The sequence below is a fragment of the Acipenser ruthenus genome, chromosome 2 (genome assembly GCF_902713425.1).
Source record: "Acipenser ruthenus chromosome 2, fAciRut3.2 maternal haplotype, whole genome shotgun sequence".
Taxonomy (NCBI): Eukaryota; Metazoa; Chordata; class Actinopteri; order Acipenseriformes; family Acipenseridae; genus Acipenser; species Acipenser ruthenus.
Window position 1 is genome coordinate 86,036,319 of NC_081190.1, and position 22,389 is coordinate 86,058,707.

Genomic DNA, 22,389 nt, shown 5'->3' on the forward strand with positions numbered 1-22,389 from the left:
TAAATCCTTAAGTTTTTTTTTTTTTTTTTTTTTTTTTTAACATTTTAAAATGAACAAGTTAGATGTAATTCAGTACATCTATGTTCTTGCAACCCCAGGTAGAGGCAGGAAATAAAATAAAATTGGTTTCCAAGTTATTTTATGTATAGCTTTATTACATGCATCTTTTTGAATGGGTATACCAGATTTTATAGAAAAGCATAACCTCTTTGAGATGTGTTGCATCTGCCTTAATTACATTATTTAAAAATTGAGTGCTTAGGAGAGCTTGAATTATTAGTTAATTTAAAAAAAGAGTAAATTAAAGACTAGACAGTTTGACATCATGGAAAAAAAGCCCAGATTTCTAGTTTGACTTCTCTAGGATGAGGAGCAGAAGACTGCTTAAAAAAACAAGTACCTGGTTATGATCTGGGAAAGGGATAATGGAAGCACAGACTCCTAGGATCATGGACGGATGAATCTCACAGTGGGTGTAAGTTGAGCAATAGGCAACTCCTTTCTCCTGCAAGTCATCTGGAGTCATTGCAAGCATCACAGTCTCCTCTTCCAGGGTATCTATATACTCAACAACACCACTCGCCACGAGATCCTGCCAACTGCAAAAATTGAACAGGCACATTTTCCATTAATAAAGTAAAAAAACAGAAAGAAGCCAACACTCCTTACAGAATAACTTTATTTAAAAGAAAAATAATGGCAGAAACACAGCAAACACGTTGTAGCAAACAAGCCTTCATCAGTGCATACACATAATGAGCATAGACTTAACGACAAACAGGTTCTTTTTTTTAAAAAAGCGTGAAAATGCAATACCAAGTAAGCTGTTAGTGTATCTAGTGAAAACAATTTCCTTAATATAATGACAACAACCTTAAATCACATTCAACTAGCACTTTTGAAGATCTTTATATTTTGAATTTCATTCCGATAATATTGAACATCTTGCACAACAATCGCCCCTCGCTTATCAGCAGGTTTAATGACAATGCACATTTATTAAGACAGTAGGCAATTCATGCAAAACTAGAACAAATGCAAAACATGTATTCACAAAGAAAATGCATATCGGTATCATTCGTCCCCCACCAGAGCTATCAAAGAAACAGGGCTATCAAATATTTGAAAATCCACTGTGTATGCACATGTAAAAAAAATCAATTCGTTTCCTTTTTAAAAATATTGAGAACAAAATGTATTTGTCCTGAATTTGGCTGCTGCTCGTGTATAAATTCAGTGCAGCAATTTAGTTGTTATGTTTCGCTTATTTATTATCCAACCATATGGATTCATCATAAGTAGTATTAGTCTATTTTACTCTAATCAGCTCATGCAGTACTGTGGCAGGCACATGATCCAAAAGATATGTTTTGGTTTATTTATTATTCTTACATGTGTCTGCAATACTCCATTTGCTTATTTTATGGAGGTTGTAGCAGTTGAAGATAAAGATAAAGAAATGTTTGCCCTAAATAACTCAACATTACTGTACCTAACTCAATTTAATAGCGTGATTAGTGGATAGTATTTACCTGTAATTATTGTACTCTCTCTCTTTCAGCTGGTCGATATGTCGCCTCTTCAGCAGCAGCTTCTGTTTCTCCACAATCAGAAGAGGTCTACAGATTCTTCCAGCATCCGTGTAAATACGAATCTCACGCTCTCTGATATCTCGGATCATAGAGACCTGTGGCACACAAGAGAGGACTGCTGCAATATGGATATAAACACTGTCTTTCCAGTTAAGCAGGGAAAGATTATTGTTATTACTGACAGGATGTAGTTCACTTGCTGTATTTTGCTGAAATATTTATTGTTGTTGGTTTTGATATATATTATTATTATTATTATTATTATTTATTTCTTAGCAGACGCCCTTATCCAGGGCGACTTACAATTGTTACAAGATATCACATTATACATTATTTCACATTATACAGATATGACATTATTTTACATACAATTACCCATTTACACAGTTGGGTTTTTACTGGAGCAATCTAGGTAAAGTACCTTGCTCAAGGGTACAACAGCAGTGTCCCCCACTGGGGATTGAACCCACAACCCTCTGGTCAAGAGTCCAGAGCCCTAACCACTACTCCACACTGCTGGAGTAGTGGTTAGTGGTTACTCAACCCTCAACTGCTAGGTCTAGGTGAATAATTTATAATTTGCATTTGAATACATATGCAAATGATGTATTTGAAGTATACAAATGTGTAATAGCCAGAATTATTGACCAGTGCCTCTGCATTTAGTTTAAACTTTTAGCAAGTAAAAAAAAAAAAAAAATTTTAAAAATCAGTTGTACGTTTTAATGCAGTAACCTGCAAGACATTTTGATAGATGTTTGAAAAATATATCTTTCAGTAATTGCAGTTTCTGCTAGCTGAATGAAAACCTTACCTCAGACACTATGATGTCCATTTGGCGACGCAGTTTTCTCAGTGTATTCATTAGCTGTTCAGGATCCTTGTGTATTCCCACCCAGCAGCCATTGACAAAGATCTTGGTAGCACTGTAAAGTAACATTTCATATCAAATCTAAACACACATCTCTAAGGAGCAGCATGGCTCAGTAAATTATTACTACGAATTAATCATTTAGCAGGTGCTTTTATCCAAAGCGACTTCGAGACTAGGCGGTGAACTATGCATCACAACTGCTCCTGCAGAATCTCTTACAATAGGACCTTGTTTTTATGTCTCATCCAAAGGACAGAGAGCACAGGGAGGTTAAGTGACTTGTTCAGGGTCACACAGTGCGTCAGTGGCTGAGTTGAGATGAATTAGCAATAGACACTAATAGTGTTAGAAAGTCGTATCATTGTTGTGGCTATTGAAGGCCAATGTAAAAGTTCTGGTGGTCTGACCTTGTGAACAGACGTTCAAATAAAAAAAAAAATTATTATATATATATATATATATAAAATCTATCACAGGTTGTCTTTTGACACTTCATTTTGATTGTGCCAAATTCAAAAGACTAGGGGCCAACTCCAGTGCCATCATTCCAACATTTAAATTGTATTTTGTGGATTTCTACTGAATATTGTGACAGTGCCGCTCACACATCTGTACTCTACCTGGCATTTCTAGATAGTGGTAATTCTTAGTTTTCAAAAAGTTTAAGAAGTCACTCTGTTTCCTGGTGTATGATTGCAAGGTCCAACGCATATTTACTAAGATCAGACGATTGTCCATTGTTTCTAGATGTAAATCAATGTTGGTACTTGTTCATTAGCATATCCTGTCCACAGTTTATGAAATATTTTACCTTGGGATGTAAAATGAATTTAACCCCGTCTGCTTAATTTGAGTACACATTGTGTGCTACAATGATTGTTGCAACCAAGTGTTTGATGTCCCTTGAACTTAAAACATGAAAGCTTCCTAACTGCTGTAGTTCCTCCTAACGGCTTTGAAGAACTCCAGGTCACTGGGCATCCTCCGATGCCTCTGCCAAGCCAATCTCTTTAGACACAGGAGCTTCACAGCAAATGCTGGGAGATCTACCAGCCCCTGCAGGACAAAGACCAGCCCTGCAAGTGTCTGCTTGAGCTCACAAGTTGGCCAGCCAGTAGGGACTGCTATAGTCTCTTCTGATTTTTCCTTCCTAACCTGCAGGCGCACCATAGAAAATGAGAGGCTCCCAGTGGAATCTCCAGAAGAGATGATCAACTTTGCACAGCCAGAACGTGAGCCTGCGCTCCAGTGTATGACTGACTATGCACACTATAATAAGCTTTAAATCTTAAATGCAATATTTTGACCTCTGTGTAAAAGCAAACAGTTGAACTTACTCAGCAATAGCAGCAGGAGAAATCTCCTCCAGGTTTTCCATACTCCACTCCTCCAAGAACTCCAAGATTGGGGAAGGCTGAGAGCCCACAGAGATGTAGGCCATGAGAGCCAGGTTCTTTACAAGCCCTACAGCATGACCCTAAAAGACATCAATAAAATAGCATATGGTCTCACTGGTGAAAATAGTATTGCAACCTCATCTAAAACACACCAATACATTACTGCTTAGGAATAGTGTTAAACAAAAAAGTGCTCCAAGACCATTTATGTGAAATATAGGCTTAATAACAGAGATAACAAGATAAAACCCTACCCAGTATGTACTGCCATCATTTTGGAGATCTAACATATTCCGATATGAAACACACACACATTATGGTAAAAGGTGAATTTGATTTTCTTCTAGTCAACTTCAATATGTTGTATGAAGGATCACAGTCAACATTAAAAACTTGTCAGTCATAGAAAGGCAGCGTTGGTACTGGGAAGCACTAAAATGTAAGAAACTACTTTTAACAAGATGTACATTGATGGTCTTACCTCTGGAGTCTCAGCAGGACAAATCATTCCCCACAGTGTATTATGCAGCTGCCTGGGTTTAGCCAGTTTCCCATCTCTACCAATTGGAGAGTTCAGACGCCTCAGGTGAGACAAAGTTGAAGCAAAAGTCAGACGATTCAACACCTACAAAAGAAATATTTAGAGAACTCAAAGTGCAGTAGATAGGTATCTGTTCATACACACAAAAACCTACAGTGACTTCTTCATTGTCCAGTCCTCCCCCCCTCCAAAAAAAACCATTGGGCCAGTGTAGTGTAGTGTGTGAATGTGCTGGTATGAATGTGAAATAGCACTCAACGAGCATTATAACAAACCGCTGATTCTGTTTTCTACTACAAGAAAGGTAGCTGAACTGGACAAGGAAATGACTCCACCCAATTACAAACTAGCCAGGTATTATCAAGTCGCAGTATATGAACCAAAATTATTTGAGACACTACCACACATGACATACCACCAGAAGATTCTGTGGGGCAGGAATAGCAGCAATTATTTTTTCATAATCATGTAAACCAGTACATATAGCGTTTTCATCAATACTGGTTGATGCACCCATAACAATGGGTGTTCTTAGGGTTAGTGGAGGTGCTATCTGGCAGTAATCCTAACATGAGAAAATGTCTCTGCTGATGCTGTGTACGTTTTCGGGTCTGTTTCATCTTCTTGATAATTACCTGAGACACTCCAGCTCTTGCTTGATGGGCCTTCTTCACGTCGCCCCAATTTCCCGTAGCCAGAGAATACTTCAATCCGTCTGAGATTATTCGGGTTTTGATAGCCAACTCCAAATTGAAATCTTTCCCTCTGTCTATGAATTTCTGTGCATACATTCTGATTTCTTTCAACAGGTTCTTAAACATTCTGGAAAGAATTGGCAGTAGATATTTAACGTTTAGGGCCTGTCTTAGTTATTGAACCATGACCCCCCCCCCCCCCCCCTGAGTTTAGAAACTTTACTACTTTAAATTAGTCAAGCTGCTGTGACTTCTGAAACAAGCCCTCTATATATCAGTTAAGTATTAATTCTTATAAAGGGAACTTCATTTGGAGGATTACAATATTATATATATCCTAGCTGCAAAGTCACCATTGTAGAAAACCGTAACTATGCACAACATGCAATTCGATTTGACATTTTAATTCAAAACTTCTAAGCCTTAATTAAGTGTAGTTATAAACAAGAAATACTTCACTGTGTCTGAAGGTATTGTTCAAAGCAAATTACAAAATACAAGTAATTGGTCGTACCCTCTAAATAGAAAAGCAAGTAAGGGTCCAGCTAGATCCAGTCTTTTGTTTCCATAGTGATCTCTGTCATCCAGCTCTCGCCTACCTAAAGCAGCCAGCAACAGCCTATGAACCATGTACCTAAAAAAGAAACATAATTACTTTTTATTGCTTTTTTACAGCTCAACTTTCATTTCCTACACAAGTAGCACTGAAAAGGGTTAAAAAACCTTTTAAAATATACTGCTGTGCACCTAATGAGTATCATACAGGTGTACTGCATGTATTAAAAAAGGTTTAAACCTTATAAACAAACCACAAAATCTTATTGACATAAAAGCTACAAGAGTTTGATTGTGTTTCTTTTATGACTCTTGTTGAAAATTGTACATGACCATCATTTTAACTGCCCTGGGAGCAACTGGACATACTCTGTTGGAATTTGTAGATTTATTTTTTGATAAATATATTAATTTTGATTAAAATGTATGTTTAGCATCCTACCCCAAGAAATAGGCCTTCTTTGTTTCACAGAAGTCACTGACACCCACGTGTGGCAGCACTTCTTTCTGCAAGACCTCCTTGGCATACTTAATTCTCTTCTCTTTCGTTACTCCAGGTTTCGCACCTCTCGAACCGATGAAATTCAGAGCCACGTTCTGTTCCTGAATAACAAAAGCTTCATCCAGTGACGGTTTGACCTGAAAAGAAATATCACAAGATAAAATAGTAGTTTGTGGCTGCCTACAAATTGTGATGCCCATATGCAATTGGGTAAGTTTTCAAGCTTGTACTCTGAGCAAATTAATCAATTATAACCAAATATGTTTTTACTAGAATCAGAATGCGTTCCCCTTCAATTCCCAGCATGTATTTGTTTATTGTCATCTACAGACACACTGATTATGCGAAACAAGCAAGTTAGGTCAGTTTCAGGTAATTCTCTGTTCCATTGGCAACAGAAATACTTTGGGTTGTTTAAGTGATGAAAAAAAAAAAAAAGAGTACAATTTTGCTTAATTTATTTCAGACAATCGCTGTAAATTTAATAACTTCATACTGTGACGCAGCCTTTTTGGGGTGTATACATTTCTTGTTTTTTTCCCCTAAAATAACTATCTACAACTTACCATTTCCATCATTTCTGGATCATCAAAATCATAAATAATATGCTCCAAGATGTCTCTGTCAGACACAAACCCCAGAGCACGAAACACAATGATGATGGGGACTTCTTGCCTAATATATGGCAACGTGGATACGATTCTCTGACCAATTGCACTTTTCTTTACTCCCTGTTGAGCAAAAAAAGGTTTGGGCATGAGTACCTGGATTTGAATTTACTGAAATCAGAACACATGTGGTGTACAATTAAACCATTAATGGTCGTCATGAACATTAAATTCTGAAGCAAAAATAATTTTATATTGAAAAACAAGGATGATACTTTCTGTAAGACAACACAAGTAAATCTTTCTGTAAAGAGAAAAAGGTGACTATGGACAGAAATTGTGCATGTTAAAATCCTGGATTCTTGCACTAATCTTACGATACCCAATGCCACTAAGAAACGTAGTTCAAAATTAGCGCCACCACCACCTGTGAAACCAGCCAATGTAGTATTAAGCTCTTTAACAGAGAGCAGGCACGTAGCTTTCATTTTGTTTAGCATTTGTTTTTGTGACCCTGAGGGCATTACACATTTTCCAAGACCTGCTTCTCTATGCCTTGTTCTCATGGTTGTCAAGTAACGGGTTCTCACCTGTCCACCTCTCGCCATCATGCTGACCCATATGGAACTTGTTGGGCGAGAAGAGTTCTCCAAACAGGATCGACATTCGCCTGTGTAAGCATATTTAGAATCTTTCTTTGCAAACACATAAACTGTATTCGTGGCCATCTTCTCCTGGGCAATCAGAACCTAGAGCAAAAAAGCACAATGTTAACGTAGGCTGCAACTTTAAAGCAAAGACAAGTTAATCCAATTAAGAAGAGCAATTATCTCAAGATATACCAATAGATCAGTCAATGTGGATTAAGTAGTAAGCGGGGTAAAAAAAAAAGGCACTAAAGAACTACATCTGTATGAAATGTATAGCCCTCCATTGCTCAACAAAACAGGTGCCAGTACTATGTAAAGGTGCTCAGTATGGTATGTGGATGGTTAACTGCAACATAAGCCCACATAAAATGTGTATTGTGACTGTCAGTCGGTTAGGTGACCAGATTCAGACTCACCTTTTCTGATCCATTGATAATAAAATAGCCACCAGGATCCAGGGGACACTCATTCAACTCACAAAGATCACGATCCGTCAGGCCACTCAACAAGCAGTACGTGGAGCGAAGCATGATTGGAATCTTTCCAATGAAGGTTTTCTGGTGCTGTGTCAGCAGTTGGTCCTCTCCCTCCCTAATTATGGTTTTTGTGATGTCCACATAAAGAGGCGCAGAGTACCTGTACATGAAGACAAGGGCAAAGCAGTGAAAACACAATCCTGGAAACTGCGTCAATGACCACTTAAGCTTTAAAGAGCTAGGTGAGCCGTTCTCTTGAGCCTAGACAGGATGGCTTCTGTTCTCTTAAAGGCAGATGCATCTCTTCCACTAAGCTTTTAAATAGTAGCCGCAGAATTATAAAACCTTGAACTTTCAAACAGCAATATTATGAGTGTGAGGTATAACATTACATTAAAATAAACTTGTGTGCCAAAAACAATAATGATGTTCTCAAACATTACTGCTCCATCATCCCCCTATAATACACCACATTGAGAACAGGGAAGCGTTAGAGTCACCGAATACTAAAAACAAAATAGTCATTAATGAGAATTTCAAAGGACCAGCAAAAAATGTGTTGTATCAGTAATTATCAGGAGTCTAAGCCAAACCCATACTGTGAGTTTTGATTGAAGTTACAGTAACACAAATCAAATTTAAAATTACAGTACAATTAAAAGTATTATAAATTTAAAAGTACTGTGCATGCATTTTATTGAAAATCCAGTCGTAATGAACTTTTTAAAAAGTACACATTGCAAAAAACAGTTATAAAAAAACAAAGTTGCAAAGGTAACAGTAAGTTACAATATATTGCATGTTAACCCTTCAAGCCACTCTGAACTGCATTTGAAATCTGCATGCCTCAGCTGTTTATCAGTTTATCAGCTTTGTGTCTTACAGTGGTCCCACCACATTCTGGGTATTTGGCAAATCTCAAATGCTGAAGACTTGCATCCACAGTTAACTGTTCATAGACCTTTACTATTGTATCCCAATTTTTCAGAATGGTTGAGAAAGTAGTCACAGCAATGTTGAAATCTGCAGCAACATCATTATCCACTGCTTTTAAACACCTTCACTTTTGTCTGCAAGGACAATGCACATTTTTTTGCACTGGTCACTCATTTCAATGCTTCATGGAAACGGCATTGATGCACGAGCACTATAGCATCTCGAAATGCATCATAGGATCAGTAGTCCCAAAACAGCACAAAAATACAGTAGAGGCGCTAATTTGTATGCAACTTAACACATTTACCAATATCCTTAACATTCAGCTGTTCAAACTAGAACAAATAATTGTATTCAATCTTTTCCTCACTGGTGAGGCTGGAGGTCCAAAATAATTTGCATGAATAGGAATCTTAGGTCTTAGAAATTTGTTTAATCAGAGTTTATTTGAGTGACACATATTTAAATTACTAAAAACTGAAAAATTACTGAAAACTGATTCAATTCATTTGACACAGGTGATGAGGTTTTATTTTTTATTTTTATTGTGACGAGGGGAGTAGTGTATAACTTGTGGGTTGTCATGAACAGTCTGTAATACTGGATACAGTACTGAATAACAAAAATACTCAAAATATACACCAAGTACCTACTAAGGTGAAACTTAACAGCAGCACAGCTTTGCTCAATAAAAGCAGGACCCAAAACAGAAACAGAAAACTCTCAAACCACGTACGTAAGATTACGGAGCCTGGCTTCATTTGGCATCATAGGAGAAGGAGCACCATCTCTCTCCCAATGTGTTGGTTTAGACAGGTAAATCTGTTCAAACTTCAGCAAGTAACGAGGCTTAAACGAAAAATAAAAAACATTTATTTTTGTGTACATGTTATTCTGTATATATTCCTGAAACTCTGAAAAGTTGGATTGCAAAGGTATAGCTACACATTGTTAAAAGTTATCAAATTACAAAACGGGAATGGGCCATTCAGCCCGTCTAAACTCATTTGGTAAATCACTGTAAGAAAGCACTTTGCCCGTTCACCAGTGAAATTAGTTGGTTGTATCAGAGGCCAGAAACTTACCGGTTCTTCAATCTCCCCAGTGGTGTGTTGAGCTTCAGCTTGCAAGTCAATTGGAGGGGCATCCTCGACTATTCTCTGCACAGACATCTGAATAAATTCATCAAATGAATCCAACTGCTGTCGTACCAAGCCCTTTTCATCAAAGTACGAGCTAGATGGACGGACAAAAAAAAAAATTACAAAAAAAAAATACAAAATAAAAATAAAAATAAAAACAGGAAATGCATTCAAAATTAAGGACAAAAATACAATTTAGGATTCTGCACATCCAAACACACAAAGCTTTTCAGTGAAACCAGTTGCAGATTAATAAGGGAAAGTAAGAACTAAAATAAAACAGATCATAGAAATGTAAAATAATTTGAGGTAAACTTACCTAATAACAATCCAACAGGCTTCCTGCCACAAATCTGGAGTGATTTCATCCTCATCTTCATCATACTGAATATCTAAAACAAAAATGCATATGTTTAATGTCATTTTTAAATGTAATACTTGTTGGTTTGTGGATGCACTACTATAGGGGTTTTAGGTAGTTCCACACAAAATTGATCAATGGTCCCATTTCACCTACATCATCTCAGATTCTATTGATTGTGCAAGTACTGTACCTTGTGGTACTTTTGTACTAAAAATGTACTATGCATTCAGCAGATAACTTTTCTTCCTGAAAGACACACATACATTCACTATACACAGTCACACAGGGCTTTAACAACCACTAATATACAAGTAAAAGACAAAACATGACAGGCCACCAAAGAGATTGATATAAAAACTAACCATTAAAAAATGGCTTAACGTCAGCATCCGAAAAAAGCAGTTAGTTGCACAGGCTTTTAATTGGATTTATTCTGTTTCAAATACTGCAATGTGTTCAGCATCATAAACAAAAATGTGAATGGTACATAACTGTAGTAAGTAGAATAAATAAAATCGCATATGCAATTAAGTAGGACATTTGAGGATGAATTTGTAGGAAAGAATGTTCTGCGTAGATATCCCAGATGGAAGTACAAAAGCAAACACAACAATCTAAACCAAATGTTATCAACAGAAACGTTACTTTTTGCTTCTTGCTATTTTGCGCCCGTTGTAAAGTCAACTGCCGTTAAACTAAGCACCCTAGATATTAATTATCTTACTATTTTTTTTTTTTTAAAGGAATTACTTCTGCCACATTTTTCAAGCGATCCTATCAAAATGAAATGCAAACTTCCGATGGCGCCATGTTGAACGCATACGAAACAATTACAACACATATTGCAACAACAATGCTTACCTTCGTCTTGGTCATACATCTTCAATATATTTTTTTATTTGTTTGTTTGTTTTATTTATGCACTAAACAAACGGTATAAAAAAACTGAATTTGTTGAGAACCTTAAGTACATGTATGTCTTTCTTTCCACGCCAGCCCGTGAACTACACTCTGGGATGTCTATGGTCAATTCGTAATTTCCGGTATAAAACAACACCGATTACCGCGGGGGAGCCTTGATATTAACGTCTGCCAGGCACACATACACGTTCACGTTGTTAGATATGTGTAAAGCACTAAAGAGATAAAATATGTACGAGATACATACTCCTTCATAAAAAAAAAAATATATGAAATAATAATGCATGCCAGCACACCCCTATGAACAACCAGGAGTGCAGTGGTGGACTGCAATGCATGCTGGGGAATGTATGTCATGTCCTCGGACTCCAGGAAGAACCGGGAACTGTGTTGAGAAGAGCTGGTGAATTGAGGAGGTATAATAACCCAGTCCTGAGACTGTATGACTCGGTACGTTTGCGAAACCCACCGAGACCACCTGTTTCGGTTCGTTTCCCAAGCGGACTTTGTTGTTCACACATCATACCGAACCGTACCCAAACCCTCTAAACGGACTCAGTGTGAACACAGCCTAAGTGTATTTGTGTAATCTGCTTTATTTTTCCTTGTAAAATTTTGTTTTGGTCAGATACCATTTAATTATATCGTGTCCAGATCATGCCAATAGAATATGCACTAGTGGAATGTTTTAAATCTAAATGGATATTTTCTCTTCTAGCGTTCATTTTAGAGTTCTTGATATGGAAATAAAACCACACTATAAAACGCTTTTGCTAATACCGTGCAAAAAAATGACGTCAATCCCCGCCCAGCCCCTCTCCAGTTACACAGTATCATGAAACACACACATTTTTATAGGACAAAAGTTAAAAATATGTTTATGTTGTCCATGCATGTTGTATAGATGCAGCCGAGAAAGAAAATTGCCCAAGGAAGCTTGTATAATACATGCATTCCCATCCTGTAATACTCGGAAACGGAAGTGTAAAGACAAAAGGTCACTGGTGGGTTCCCACATGTGTCTGTACTAATGTCAATGGAGGCAGCAACGAAGTTATGATTAGTGCTGGATTTTTGAAAATATGTTACCACATTATCTGAAAATGCAGCGTTTAAAATCGTTGTATTGCTTTGGAAGCCGAAGCCTGTCCAGGATTGTTTACAGGTACAGAAACAATTCTATTGGAATTTCTAAAGTGTGTACTACTAGCAGGCTGCAGTTATTCACAAGTATACAAACTTCCCACAGCAAGAAACAAGTATACTTAACAGATAAACTGCATCTATCCGTAACTGAAACAGAAAAGTATACAAGTCAGACTGAAAAGAAAGGTAGGCATTCACGAAAATATACATCTGTAGAGCCAAACATTGCTGAAGAGGAATTTGTTTTTCTCGACTACGAAGCTGGGGAGAAGACAACAGAAAAAGATGATGTTTACAAAGCACCCATCGCAGAAGATTGTTTACCAAAGAACAAAGGAAAAGGGAAAACGATAACAACGCAAATACGTCACAGATCTCTGGAACAGAAAGCGAATTATTTGGAGCCACAAGTGACCACGAAAATACAAGCAGAGTCAGACATTGAATTCATTGACATAGGGTATCCACTTTCTGACTCGGTTCTGAAAAAGGAAAAAACACAGAAGCAGCACAAACTGTATGGTAGTCCAGATTTGCAGGTACCGTTTAGCGACACTTGCTGTTCAGGATGTGGTGCTGTGATGCACTGCACAGACCCAACGTTAGCTGGGTATATGCCCAGTGAGAAATATAAGGTGTTGACTGAAGAAAAAAAATTGGGAAAAGCTGTTTGTCAGCGTTGCTTTTTGCTCATTCATCATCAAAAAGCATTAGATGTTCAAGTTTCCAAAGAAGAGTACAGGAAAATAGTGAGTGGGATACGTGCCGAAAAGGCACTGGTGTTACTAATCGTGGACTTGCTTGATTTACCCAATTCTATTGTTTCTGATTTGCTGGACCTTGTTGGAGAAAGAAAAAACATAGTGGTGTTAGGAAACAAAGTCGACTTGCTGCCCGGTGATTCACAGAACTATTTAAAACGCATCAAAGAGCAACTGTTTGAGTACTGTGTTAAGGAAGGCATTTACACTGGAAATAACATCAAGGATGTTAACCTTGTAAGTGCTAAAACTGGCTATGGAATAGAGAACCTAATATCAAGTCTTCAGAAATCCTGGAAATATAAAGGGGACGTTTATTTGGTCGGGACCACAAATGCAGGGAAATCAACGCTGTTCAACACCTTATTGGAATCTGATTATTGTAAATCGAAAGCGCCAGAAGCTATTGGTAAAGCAACCATTTCCCCATGGCCAGGTAATTATTGTATATGAGACTATTAAAGGACACCATTAGAAATACCGGTAGTACCTACCACACCTTTGTTTAAATGAGCCATCCCTCACATAATTAGCTTATTTCCTGTCACAAAAGGGCAGCCGATCTGTCAGCGCTTAGTTGACAGGTGCTTCGTTGCATTGTACAGTTTCAGAAGAATTGAAACTATTTCCACACCCAGCTTCCCTAAAGGAATTGTAGGTGTTTATGATTGTGGAACGGCCATTATCCAGGACACTATAAACAGTTAACCCTTTAAAGCCAGCCAATGCAGGTCCGACACGTTTTGACATTGTGTTGCCACTTGTTTCTAATATTTTGTCCAACCCTAGTAGATCAATAACATTTTTGATAAGCTAAAATACTATATGAGCTCCCTCAAGTCTTACATATGTGTGCCATTGTTTGTATTTGTAGGACACAGGCATGATATATTTACTACATTCCTTAAAGATTGGTGTTAGAGATGAGGGCCTGTGAAACCACCCCTACATGTGTAACCCACAGTTATAACTTCAACTTATTTTATATCCCCTTTTAATTGTACAGTTAAACTCTTTATTTCTAATACATACCCTCTGAAGGTGCAACACCAGAGCAGTCATCTCCTGTGTTTTGACCCAGAGCTCTTTGAATGTCAGAACTCTCAACACATGCTGCAGTATGCAATCCAGTCCTCTCCAATAACTAAAGAATTGGTATTTGACCATTATAGAAGAAAGGTGGAACTATGCCAAAGAACCAACTGTTCATAGTTTTTAACATTTCATGTGACCTTAAAGAGCAATTTTGTATGGTCATGAAATGTTGCGGGGTGTTGGCTCCACTAATGGCTACATTGTGGGTGTTAGCTTTAAAAAGGTTTTAATACAGGATGTAATACAGTAACTGAAAACAATGCAAAGTGAAACGAGAAGAAAAATACATTTAACACTTGACATTTCATGCCCATTGTATTTTAATTACAGTTTTTCTTTATATTGAAAAAGAAAAGGAGAATGTTTCCACTGTATCCTTTTATTTTTCTCAGGAACCACATTAAACCTTTTAAAATTTCCAATCATAAACCCGACGCCTTACCGGATGTTTAAGAGATTGAAGAGACTCAGAAATGATGCTTCCCAGACTGAGAACGACCTCAGTAAAACGGAGCTCAGGCATGTGAATCAACTCAAGAGGCAGGGATATTTAGTAGGTAAGAACTTTGGTGTGAAATGTGAGACCTTATAAATCATCAGTACTAGCACCTCCAGCCGAGCTCTGCGGTCTTGCCCACTGTAAACTGACTTGCAACAGGAGAATGCAGCGTTTTTATATTATGCATTTCAGGGAAGTCATGTGAGGGATACAACATCCTGTCATGTTTACATTTTTGTCCGTCCTGTGTTTATTTTAGGTGTACTGATGTATACTATACTACCCTAAGGGGAGGCAGTGGAATATCAGTAGGTGTAGGAACAGCCTGAGAACCACTCAGGTGCTTCCAAACAGGTGAAACAAAAACATAAGAATGTCATTTTAAGCAGCAGTGTCACTAATAATTATCCAGAGAGCTACCCCCATTCACAATTTCCATAGTTTTGTTTATATTGGGATATAGAAACTTTGATTGTTTTTTGCCTCTATATATTCTTAACAATATGATACACTGTGTTTGATTTAATAGATCATAAAGAATCATAATGTTGGTATTCTGGAAAAAGCAGATAATAAACAGATATTGCCGTTATCTGTTTATAAATCTGAAGTAATGTTTTCCAAAGTGTCTCTTTAAGGCTAAAATAGTGTCTGATATTAATGCCCTTATAAAAGTAGAAAAGGCATTGTAAAACCATGGTAAATGTGAGTATAACCATGGGAAAAATTGTGGTGCAAATGTAGGGTGAATCTGCTCTAGACTTGCTGGTTTCTAGAACAATTTCATGAATATCTGACTTCATTCCTTCAAGCTTTGAGAATAGGGCTCAAGGAATCATTTGCTTTTGTCTGCTTTGCTTCTCAGGGCGAGTTGGAAGAACCTTTCGGTCAGCTACACCAGACAACGAAAATGGGGATATGTTACGCTTTGAACATGAAGAGCTTAGTCTCAGTGTGGAACTGGAGGAATCCAATGGAGTTTCCAAACATTCTGACCCAGTGGAGTTCACTGATAATGAACTAAAATATGCCCACTGGTTATATGACACCCCAGGAATTGTAAAAGAAGATTGTGTGAGTATCACTCAGGTTTTTTTTGTTTTTTTTGTTAAATGATATATTTAGTTTCTATGAAAGATGAGACTCAATAGCTGGTGATGTGAGAGCATCTCTGCTAGAGCATGTCATGTGCTGAACACACCCTGTCCTTCAGGTTTGACCTTGTGTCAAACAGAGATTATTAATTGTGCCAAATTGTGCAGTGATTTTGTGGACTAATGCTACTGGAGGCTAGGTTAAGACCACCAAACACATTCTAACCAATACCTGAGATGCTAGTGAATTAGCATGCTGTACTACCTCGCTCCAACCAGTTTAATGAGCACTTTCATATAGAAGAAAACAAATTGAAAGAAAGGAAAACATTTAGCATTTAATCATTTAGACCAGCTGGGCAGATTTCTTCAAACCTAGACTGACTTCTTTAGTTCCTATCAAAGGTGAGGATTAAGCTCTTCATGTTGAATCTATTGAGTCTTGAACAAAAAAGACTACACAGCTATCTGATTCAAGCATTCAAAATTCTAAAAGGTATTGACAGTGTCGACCCAGGGGACTTTTTGACCTGAAAAAAGAAACAAGGACCAGGGGTCACAAATGGAGATTAGATAAAGGGCAATTCAGAACAGAAAGTAGGGGGCACTTTTTTACACAGAGAATTGTGAGGGTCTGGAACCAACTCCCCTGTAATGTTGTTGAAGCTGACACCCTGGGATCCTTCAAGAAGCTGCTTGATGAGTTTCTGGGATCAGTAAGCTACTAACAACCAAACAAGCAAGATGGACTGAATGGCCTTCTCTCATTTGTAAACTTTCTTATGTTCTTATGTATGAGAGCATTTCTGTACAGCTCTTTTAGAACACCTCACTCAAGCTTAACACCCCCTGCCCTTTTTTATGAAACAGGTGGAAAGAAGATACTTGCTAGGCAGAAGCCTGCAAGCAGTGCTTTGTGAAACCAACCATGGATATATTTAATTTAAATAGCTATGTACAGTAAGATACTAAATCTTAGATACTAACCTTAACTGATCCTTTCCAGGTTCTGAATTTGCTTACCGAGCAGGAACTCAAGATGGTAGTGCCAACGCATTCCATTGTACCCAGAACATTCGTGCTTCAGCCAGGGATGGTGTTGTTTTTAGGTGCTTTGGGACGCATTGACTTTCTTAAGGTAAGAGAATTGATAGAAAGTTCATCTCTTATAGAAATTAAACATTTGTGATGGTACTATCTCCATTAGAACGTGTATTACGAAAGTAGGCAATGAGTGTCTTTCAGTTCAGTAAATACTAGCTAGGAAGTCTAATGAATCATTTCATTTTCCAACCTTAGGGAGAGCGAGCCTGTTGGCTTTCTGTCATTGCCTCGAACCATCTTCCAGTTCATATCACCAGTGTAGAGAAAGCAGATGACATCTACAACAAACATGCTGGGAAAACACTTTTGGGGGTAAGTAAATAAATAGAATGCCTCAAATATACAATTTCTAAATGACCAAAGAACAAACAATTACTACAGATACGCTGCACTTTAAAAAAAAAAAACAAGCATGGATTTTTCATGTTTAAATATACAGTCTAACTTCACTATAACGAACCCTTTTTATAACGAACCCCCCTTTTTAACGATCCAAGCATCAAGAACCATTTTTTCATTGTTAATTAGCCCTATTAAGACGATCACTTTTACAAAATCTACCTGGATAAAATTATCTTGGTAGTGACTGACACTGAACTTTCTCCAGTGTGAATGTGTTATTCCCTCAGTGAAAACAAAGACCTTGGTAGGCTAATTTGAAGATAAGGCTGATTCATAGATAACCTATTGTAGTGCGAATCATGTGTGAGGTATGCCACCGTTTTCACACAAACTGCAACCACGCAACTAATGTTTTCGGAAAACTGAATCAGAAAAACAGATTTTCTTAAAACGTCACTTTTGTGTGTTTACATGATTAACGATAGAAAATCTAATTAGAATTCAACTGTATAAATGGATTGAAGTTTTCGGAAAACACTGGATATTTTCGCATGCAAAGTAGCCTAAGTACGATTTGAACTGACCGGACATTTCTGCAACAGAGTGGAGACCAATCCAATATAGTGCTTTATCGAAGTGTCAGGTCTTAAATTCAAAGATTACTATCCTATACCTCTATTCAGATTCACCAAAATGTGCAATCAGTCTTTCCAACAGCTCAGCCTGTTCTATATTACCAGTTTTTTTTTGCAGACATTATTTTAAATTCTCACATCATTTTAAAGCTGGAAAACATTTGCTGCTTCAGTATGGTCTATTAACAAATACATATGACTTTAACAAATATATTACTTTATCCTTAACTAGACAAATGGATGCATGCAGACTGACTACAGATTATTATTATTACACTGTGTCTACATGACTTTTGATATTGGAATTAGTCTTCCGGAAACTTAGTTTTCCGAAAAACATCGGAATTCTTATGCTCATGTAAACGCACTGAATGTGAAGTTGTCTTGAAATAACTACTGTATACTGTATAAAGCTGTTCAATTCAATTTGGGCATTTCTTCATTTGTCTGATACAGCAAATTGCCAACCCTATTATATAGTGAACAACCTGATATGACAAACATTCCTCCAGGTCCCAGGGGGGTTCGTTATAATGAATTTAGACTGTGTGTGTGTGTGATATATAATATATATATATATATTATATATATATATATATATATATATATATATATATATATATATATATATATATATATATATATATATATATATATATATATATATTTGATATAGATATATATATTTATGAATTTCAAAAGAATATAATTTGATGCAGTCATTTTGTCATCTAAAGTACTTTTCAAACTGTATGATTGTTCAAAATATTTGTCCCAGTACTAGAAAATAGGGGGCTGTCTAGGTTTGTATAGGAAACTTTCAAGTTTTAATTCAATAAAGTAGTCCCAGAAATACAGCGACAGCCTATCCACGAATCATCAGTCAGAATAAAAACGTCTCTTTGGACTGCTCTCCTGGAAACCCTTTTTATACCTCTTCTACTTTTGCCCCTTTGCTGCAGAGTTTGTGCTGAGTGGTTAAATACTGACTTCTGTTCTATACGTTTTCTGTTAGGAAATTCTTTATTTTGCATGTCTGTTTACAACAGCAGTTTAAAGCCATATAAGCAACATCTTCACAACAAGGCAGTAATAAAAATGCAGTACCACGCTGTGTAGTTTATGATAATTTCATAATTTCTAGTTTAATGTTGTTAGGTTCCCATTGGAGGAGAAGAGCGAATGAAACAGTTCCCACCACTTATTCCTAAAGATATTGATCTGAAGGGGGTAGGACCTGATCAGGCTGTGGCTGACATCAAACTCTCATCTGCAGGTAAGAACACAATATTAACCGGCATACTGGTTTTGTAAAGTTGCATTTTAGTGAATTTGATACATAAAGTCTTAGGCCGATGGGCATATGAATTGGTGGTGTCCTGTTCAGAACCCTTGCTCACTGAATTGTCCTATTTATTTTTTTCACGGTAGCATATATATCTTATGGGAAGTAAAAGCTAGATGATCCCTTGTTTTAGAGAACCTGGTTGGGCATCAGAGCTATAGAGGGAAGGACTGTGCTCGAGAATTACTGAAGATGAATATGATTTCCAATTGTGAAGTCAGTTTTAAGGTCATTCGTTTGTACACCAGATGAGCTATCGTACCCCTACTTTATATTGAGCACAAATATATTTGATCTGGTGTCTTCAAGCACTGCTTAGGAGATGTCAGTACGCTTTTTACCCTTTTGCTGTATCTGAAAGAAGTATTTACGCCACATACTGTATTTATGTCCTTGTAGTTCTGTGGGGACCTCTCAAATACATAAAGTACTGAAATAATGTATATTTTCAATGAAGTATAAAAAATGTAACCCCTCGATTATCGGGTACCCAGTGTATGCGTGGGAGAAACTGAAGGAAGGGTTGCTGGGCAGACTCAGCATGCTTGGACCACAGAGTTATACTAGGTGTGATATTGCTGACAAAACCAATATTGAGTGAAATGATCATACAGGACGTTAGAGATGGTAAAACAAAAGGGGGGATAATATAAAAATTCTCAGATAATATAGTGTATATTTTGCAGTTTAGTGTTTGTTTCCATGGCACAACAGAATATAAATCAATAATTTTGTTTCTTACAGTAAATGTCATTTGCTAGAAATAATTTAACTCCAAAATCAACACGTCACTTACCCATATGACAATTGGACATTCTTTGTACGTGTACCTGTTTATGAAATTTTTATTCATACAGTAAATTTGCATGTTAAATGTGAATGAAGAAACAGATTGTGGAGTGCACAGGCTTTGCTCAGTAAGGGACTGGATAACACAGATCTTCTCTTTTTCCTTCTAGGCTGGGTGGCTGTAACTGCTCAATTAGACGACGAGCTTCAGTTCCGGGTGTACACTCCTGCAGGAACTGGGTCGACAGTGCGCAGCCCTCCTTTGCTGCCCCGCATTGTGCACATTAAAGGAGAACGAATTAGAAAGACACCAGGCTACAGAACCAAAAAACCAGAGCCTCTGCTGGTTGACAAATATTCCTTCTCAGACAGGGCTGTTAAAGCAAAGCTGAAGAAGGGAAAAAAATAACCATGGTTCCCAAGGAAAGCATTTAAACCATTTTACAAACAAATGCAATACAAGTTCTAATGGAGACAGTGAAATAGGCAATTATATTAGCACCAGTATAATTAATTAACATAAAGGCATTAGAAAACCCATTCAGGGCGATGGTGATTACATTGATATTAAATGGGTAAATACTGCAGCGTTGAATTGGATAAATAAAATACAACAATGCTGCGATTGTTCTGGATTCTAAAAGAAGCTTTATGGACAGATACACTGAATGTTGGCCTCTCATCACTTAATCTTCTGTTCAATTCTAACAGGTTGGCTGAGCATACAAAATATAGTAGTTTAATTTCCTGGCTGTCGTTTAAAAGCCCTAAATTGCAAATGCTTAGACAGTCTAACAGGAATGTAAAATTGTCAATATTGTGTTATATCCAGGTATGTAACTGGTATCCTCTGAATTTAAGACCTTGAGAGACAGCATGTCTGTGTGTAACAAGGACCCAAAGTACTGCCAGCTTGTATCAGATAAGTTTCTTTGCATTTTGTATTCAACGAGTAATAAATAAGGTTCTTAGCATAGCAATAGTCTTACCAGTCTCTTATTGTTTTCCAAACTTTTTCACTTAAGCCTTGTATTACTTTTACTTCCTGTGTTAATGGCAATATGAACCTACATCAGGTCACAAAGTTTAAAGAAAACAAGTGTAGTTTTGTTTTCCCTGTAATAGAGGGACTTCACTTGAGTCAAAGCAAAACAATAGGAGGGACTTGTGAAGTTGTTTTTTTCATTACACCTTTAGATGGTGTTTAAACTGATCTGCAGAATTGTGTATATGTGCTATTTAATCAGATGTGTTTTTTTTTTTTTTTTTTTTTTTTAAATAGTAATACAAAATGTAAAACTCAATTTACCATTATCGTTTCTTGCTATTGATAAACAAGTAGACAAACATTTAGTCTAATGCTACCTTCTTCTCCAAGAGAGCGGGGTTATTTTTTACCTGCTTTAACAGTATGAGACAATTAGAAATTAGATTGACATACATCCCAATGGGCAGCCAGACCGGAGCCTCCATATATCCTCAGATTGTGATCCTCTCAGTGACTTGTGCTACTGCACTTACCAGGTTTAAGGATATACAGGGTGATTGTATATGCATGGTGCGTTGATGTGGTAAACTTACTTTCTAATCACCCTGTATGTAAAAATGTAATCTGGGATGGCTCCACATATTTAAAGGTCTAATACAATTTAAAATTGAGTTACATGTCGTCTGTAGATTTTCATTTAGAATAAGAATATAATATGCTCTTAAATGAAATTGAAAACACATACTGGTCACATGGAAGTTTGGGAAATTGTTGGTTTTCATTCAAGGAATTACTTTCTTTAACTTCATCTGCACTACAGTAACGTTAAGTGATGGGTATTGGAACAAAAACCTGTAAAACACAATTCACCACTTCAGCGTTTATTTAAAAATTCTAAATACAGTGTATATCTACAGCAAAGAACAGTTCTGTACACCAGATAGCTCAATGTTATGAAATGATCCAATATCCAATAAAAAATTCAGAGGGCAATAGACAGCACACTTTGAAAAACATGCCCTTTAGAAACCAACATTAGATCATGTGCCTTTGGCAAGTCAATAACCTCATAATAAAAAAGTAACTAAAGACAGAAATCTACACCATTTTGTACTTTATTTAACTAAATGTAATAACTACATACCTTTATCTTAAATCCAATTCTATTTTGATATACTATAAAATGTGCATGCTGTCTTTAAAGATCTAATTTGGATACCTGATGCTAATTGTTTCCAATGTTTCAGTAAGCACTCGCCTAGTTGAACTTTTAAACCTTCAGCGAGGTTTTGAGTTCACTAGGAGAGGGTCTGAGCACTACCCCTGCTGAATGGTCAC

At 36.9% G+C, this 22,389-nt stretch overlaps 2 protein-coding genes across 3 annotated transcripts in view; one reads left to right on the plus strand and one right to left on the minus strand.

The window, feature by feature from the left end:
• The window catches only part of polr2b (RNA polymerase II subunit B), a 25,149-nt gene extending 13,556 nt beyond the window's left edge, over positions 1 to 11,593 (minus strand). Inside the window, exons 1-15 of the mRNA XM_034013821.3 lie at positions 11,194 to 11,593; positions 10,288 to 10,360; positions 9,912 to 10,062; positions 9,563 to 9,675; positions 7,831 to 8,050; positions 7,355 to 7,513; positions 6,723 to 6,887; positions 6,097 to 6,293; positions 5,614 to 5,733; positions 5,040 to 5,226; positions 4,345 to 4,488; positions 3,804 to 3,943; positions 2,407 to 2,518; positions 1,533 to 1,687; positions 401 to 599 (exon numbers count right to left, since the gene is read on the minus strand). Of these exons, the coding sequence (XP_033869712.1) occupies positions 401 to 599; positions 1,533 to 1,687; positions 2,407 to 2,518; positions 3,804 to 3,943; positions 4,345 to 4,488; positions 5,040 to 5,226; positions 5,614 to 5,733; positions 6,097 to 6,293; positions 6,723 to 6,887; positions 7,355 to 7,513; positions 7,831 to 8,050; positions 9,563 to 9,675; positions 9,912 to 10,062; positions 10,288 to 10,360; positions 11,194 to 11,212 (2,154 nt within the window). The 5' untranslated portion in view covers positions 11,213 to 11,593. The remainder of the gene's footprint in view (positions 1 to 400; positions 600 to 1,532; positions 1,688 to 2,406; positions 2,519 to 3,803; positions 3,944 to 4,344; positions 4,489 to 5,039; positions 5,227 to 5,613; positions 5,734 to 6,096; positions 6,294 to 6,722; positions 6,888 to 7,354; positions 7,514 to 7,830; positions 8,051 to 9,562; positions 9,676 to 9,911; positions 10,063 to 10,287; positions 10,361 to 11,193) is intronic.
• On the plus strand, positions 11,581 to 22,020 carry noa1 (nitric oxide associated 1). Of its 2 annotated transcripts, none has more exons than XM_034013825.3 (7): positions 11,581 to 11,669; positions 14,648 to 14,812; positions 15,620 to 15,828; positions 16,855 to 16,986; positions 17,148 to 17,264; positions 19,088 to 19,205; positions 20,234 to 22,020. In XM_034013825.3, the coding sequence occupies exons 2-7, from the start codon at positions 14,701 to 14,703 to the stop codon at positions 20,470 to 20,472; spliced, it is 927 nt and encodes a 308-aa protein (XP_033869716.3). In that variant the 5' UTR covers positions 11,581 to 11,669; positions 14,648 to 14,700; the 3' UTR covers positions 20,473 to 22,020. The 2 variants fall into 2 exon arrangements, with proteins under 2 accessions (XP_033869716.3, XP_033869715.3); XM_034013824.3 differs by lacking the exon at positions 11,581 to 11,669 and adding an exon at positions 11,858 to 13,596.
• Positions 22,021 to 22,389: the final 369 nt, after the last annotated feature.

What these genes read in the sequence shown, in the direction of transcription:
- noa1 (XM_034013824.3), top strand. Translation starts at nt 12,336, where the DNA reads ATGTTACCACATTATCTGAAAATGCAGCGTTTAAAATCGTTGTATTGC. An exon ending in GAGGCAGGGATATTTAGTAG is followed by an intron (nt 14,813 to 15,619) that starts GTAAGAACTTTG and finishes TTTGCTTCTCAG; the next exon opens with GGCGAGTTGGAAGAACCTTT. An exon ending in CATCAAACTCTCATCTGCAG is followed by an intron (nt 19,206 to 20,233) that starts GTAAGAACACAA and finishes TTTTCCTTCTAG; the next exon opens with GCTGGGTGGCTGTAACTGCT.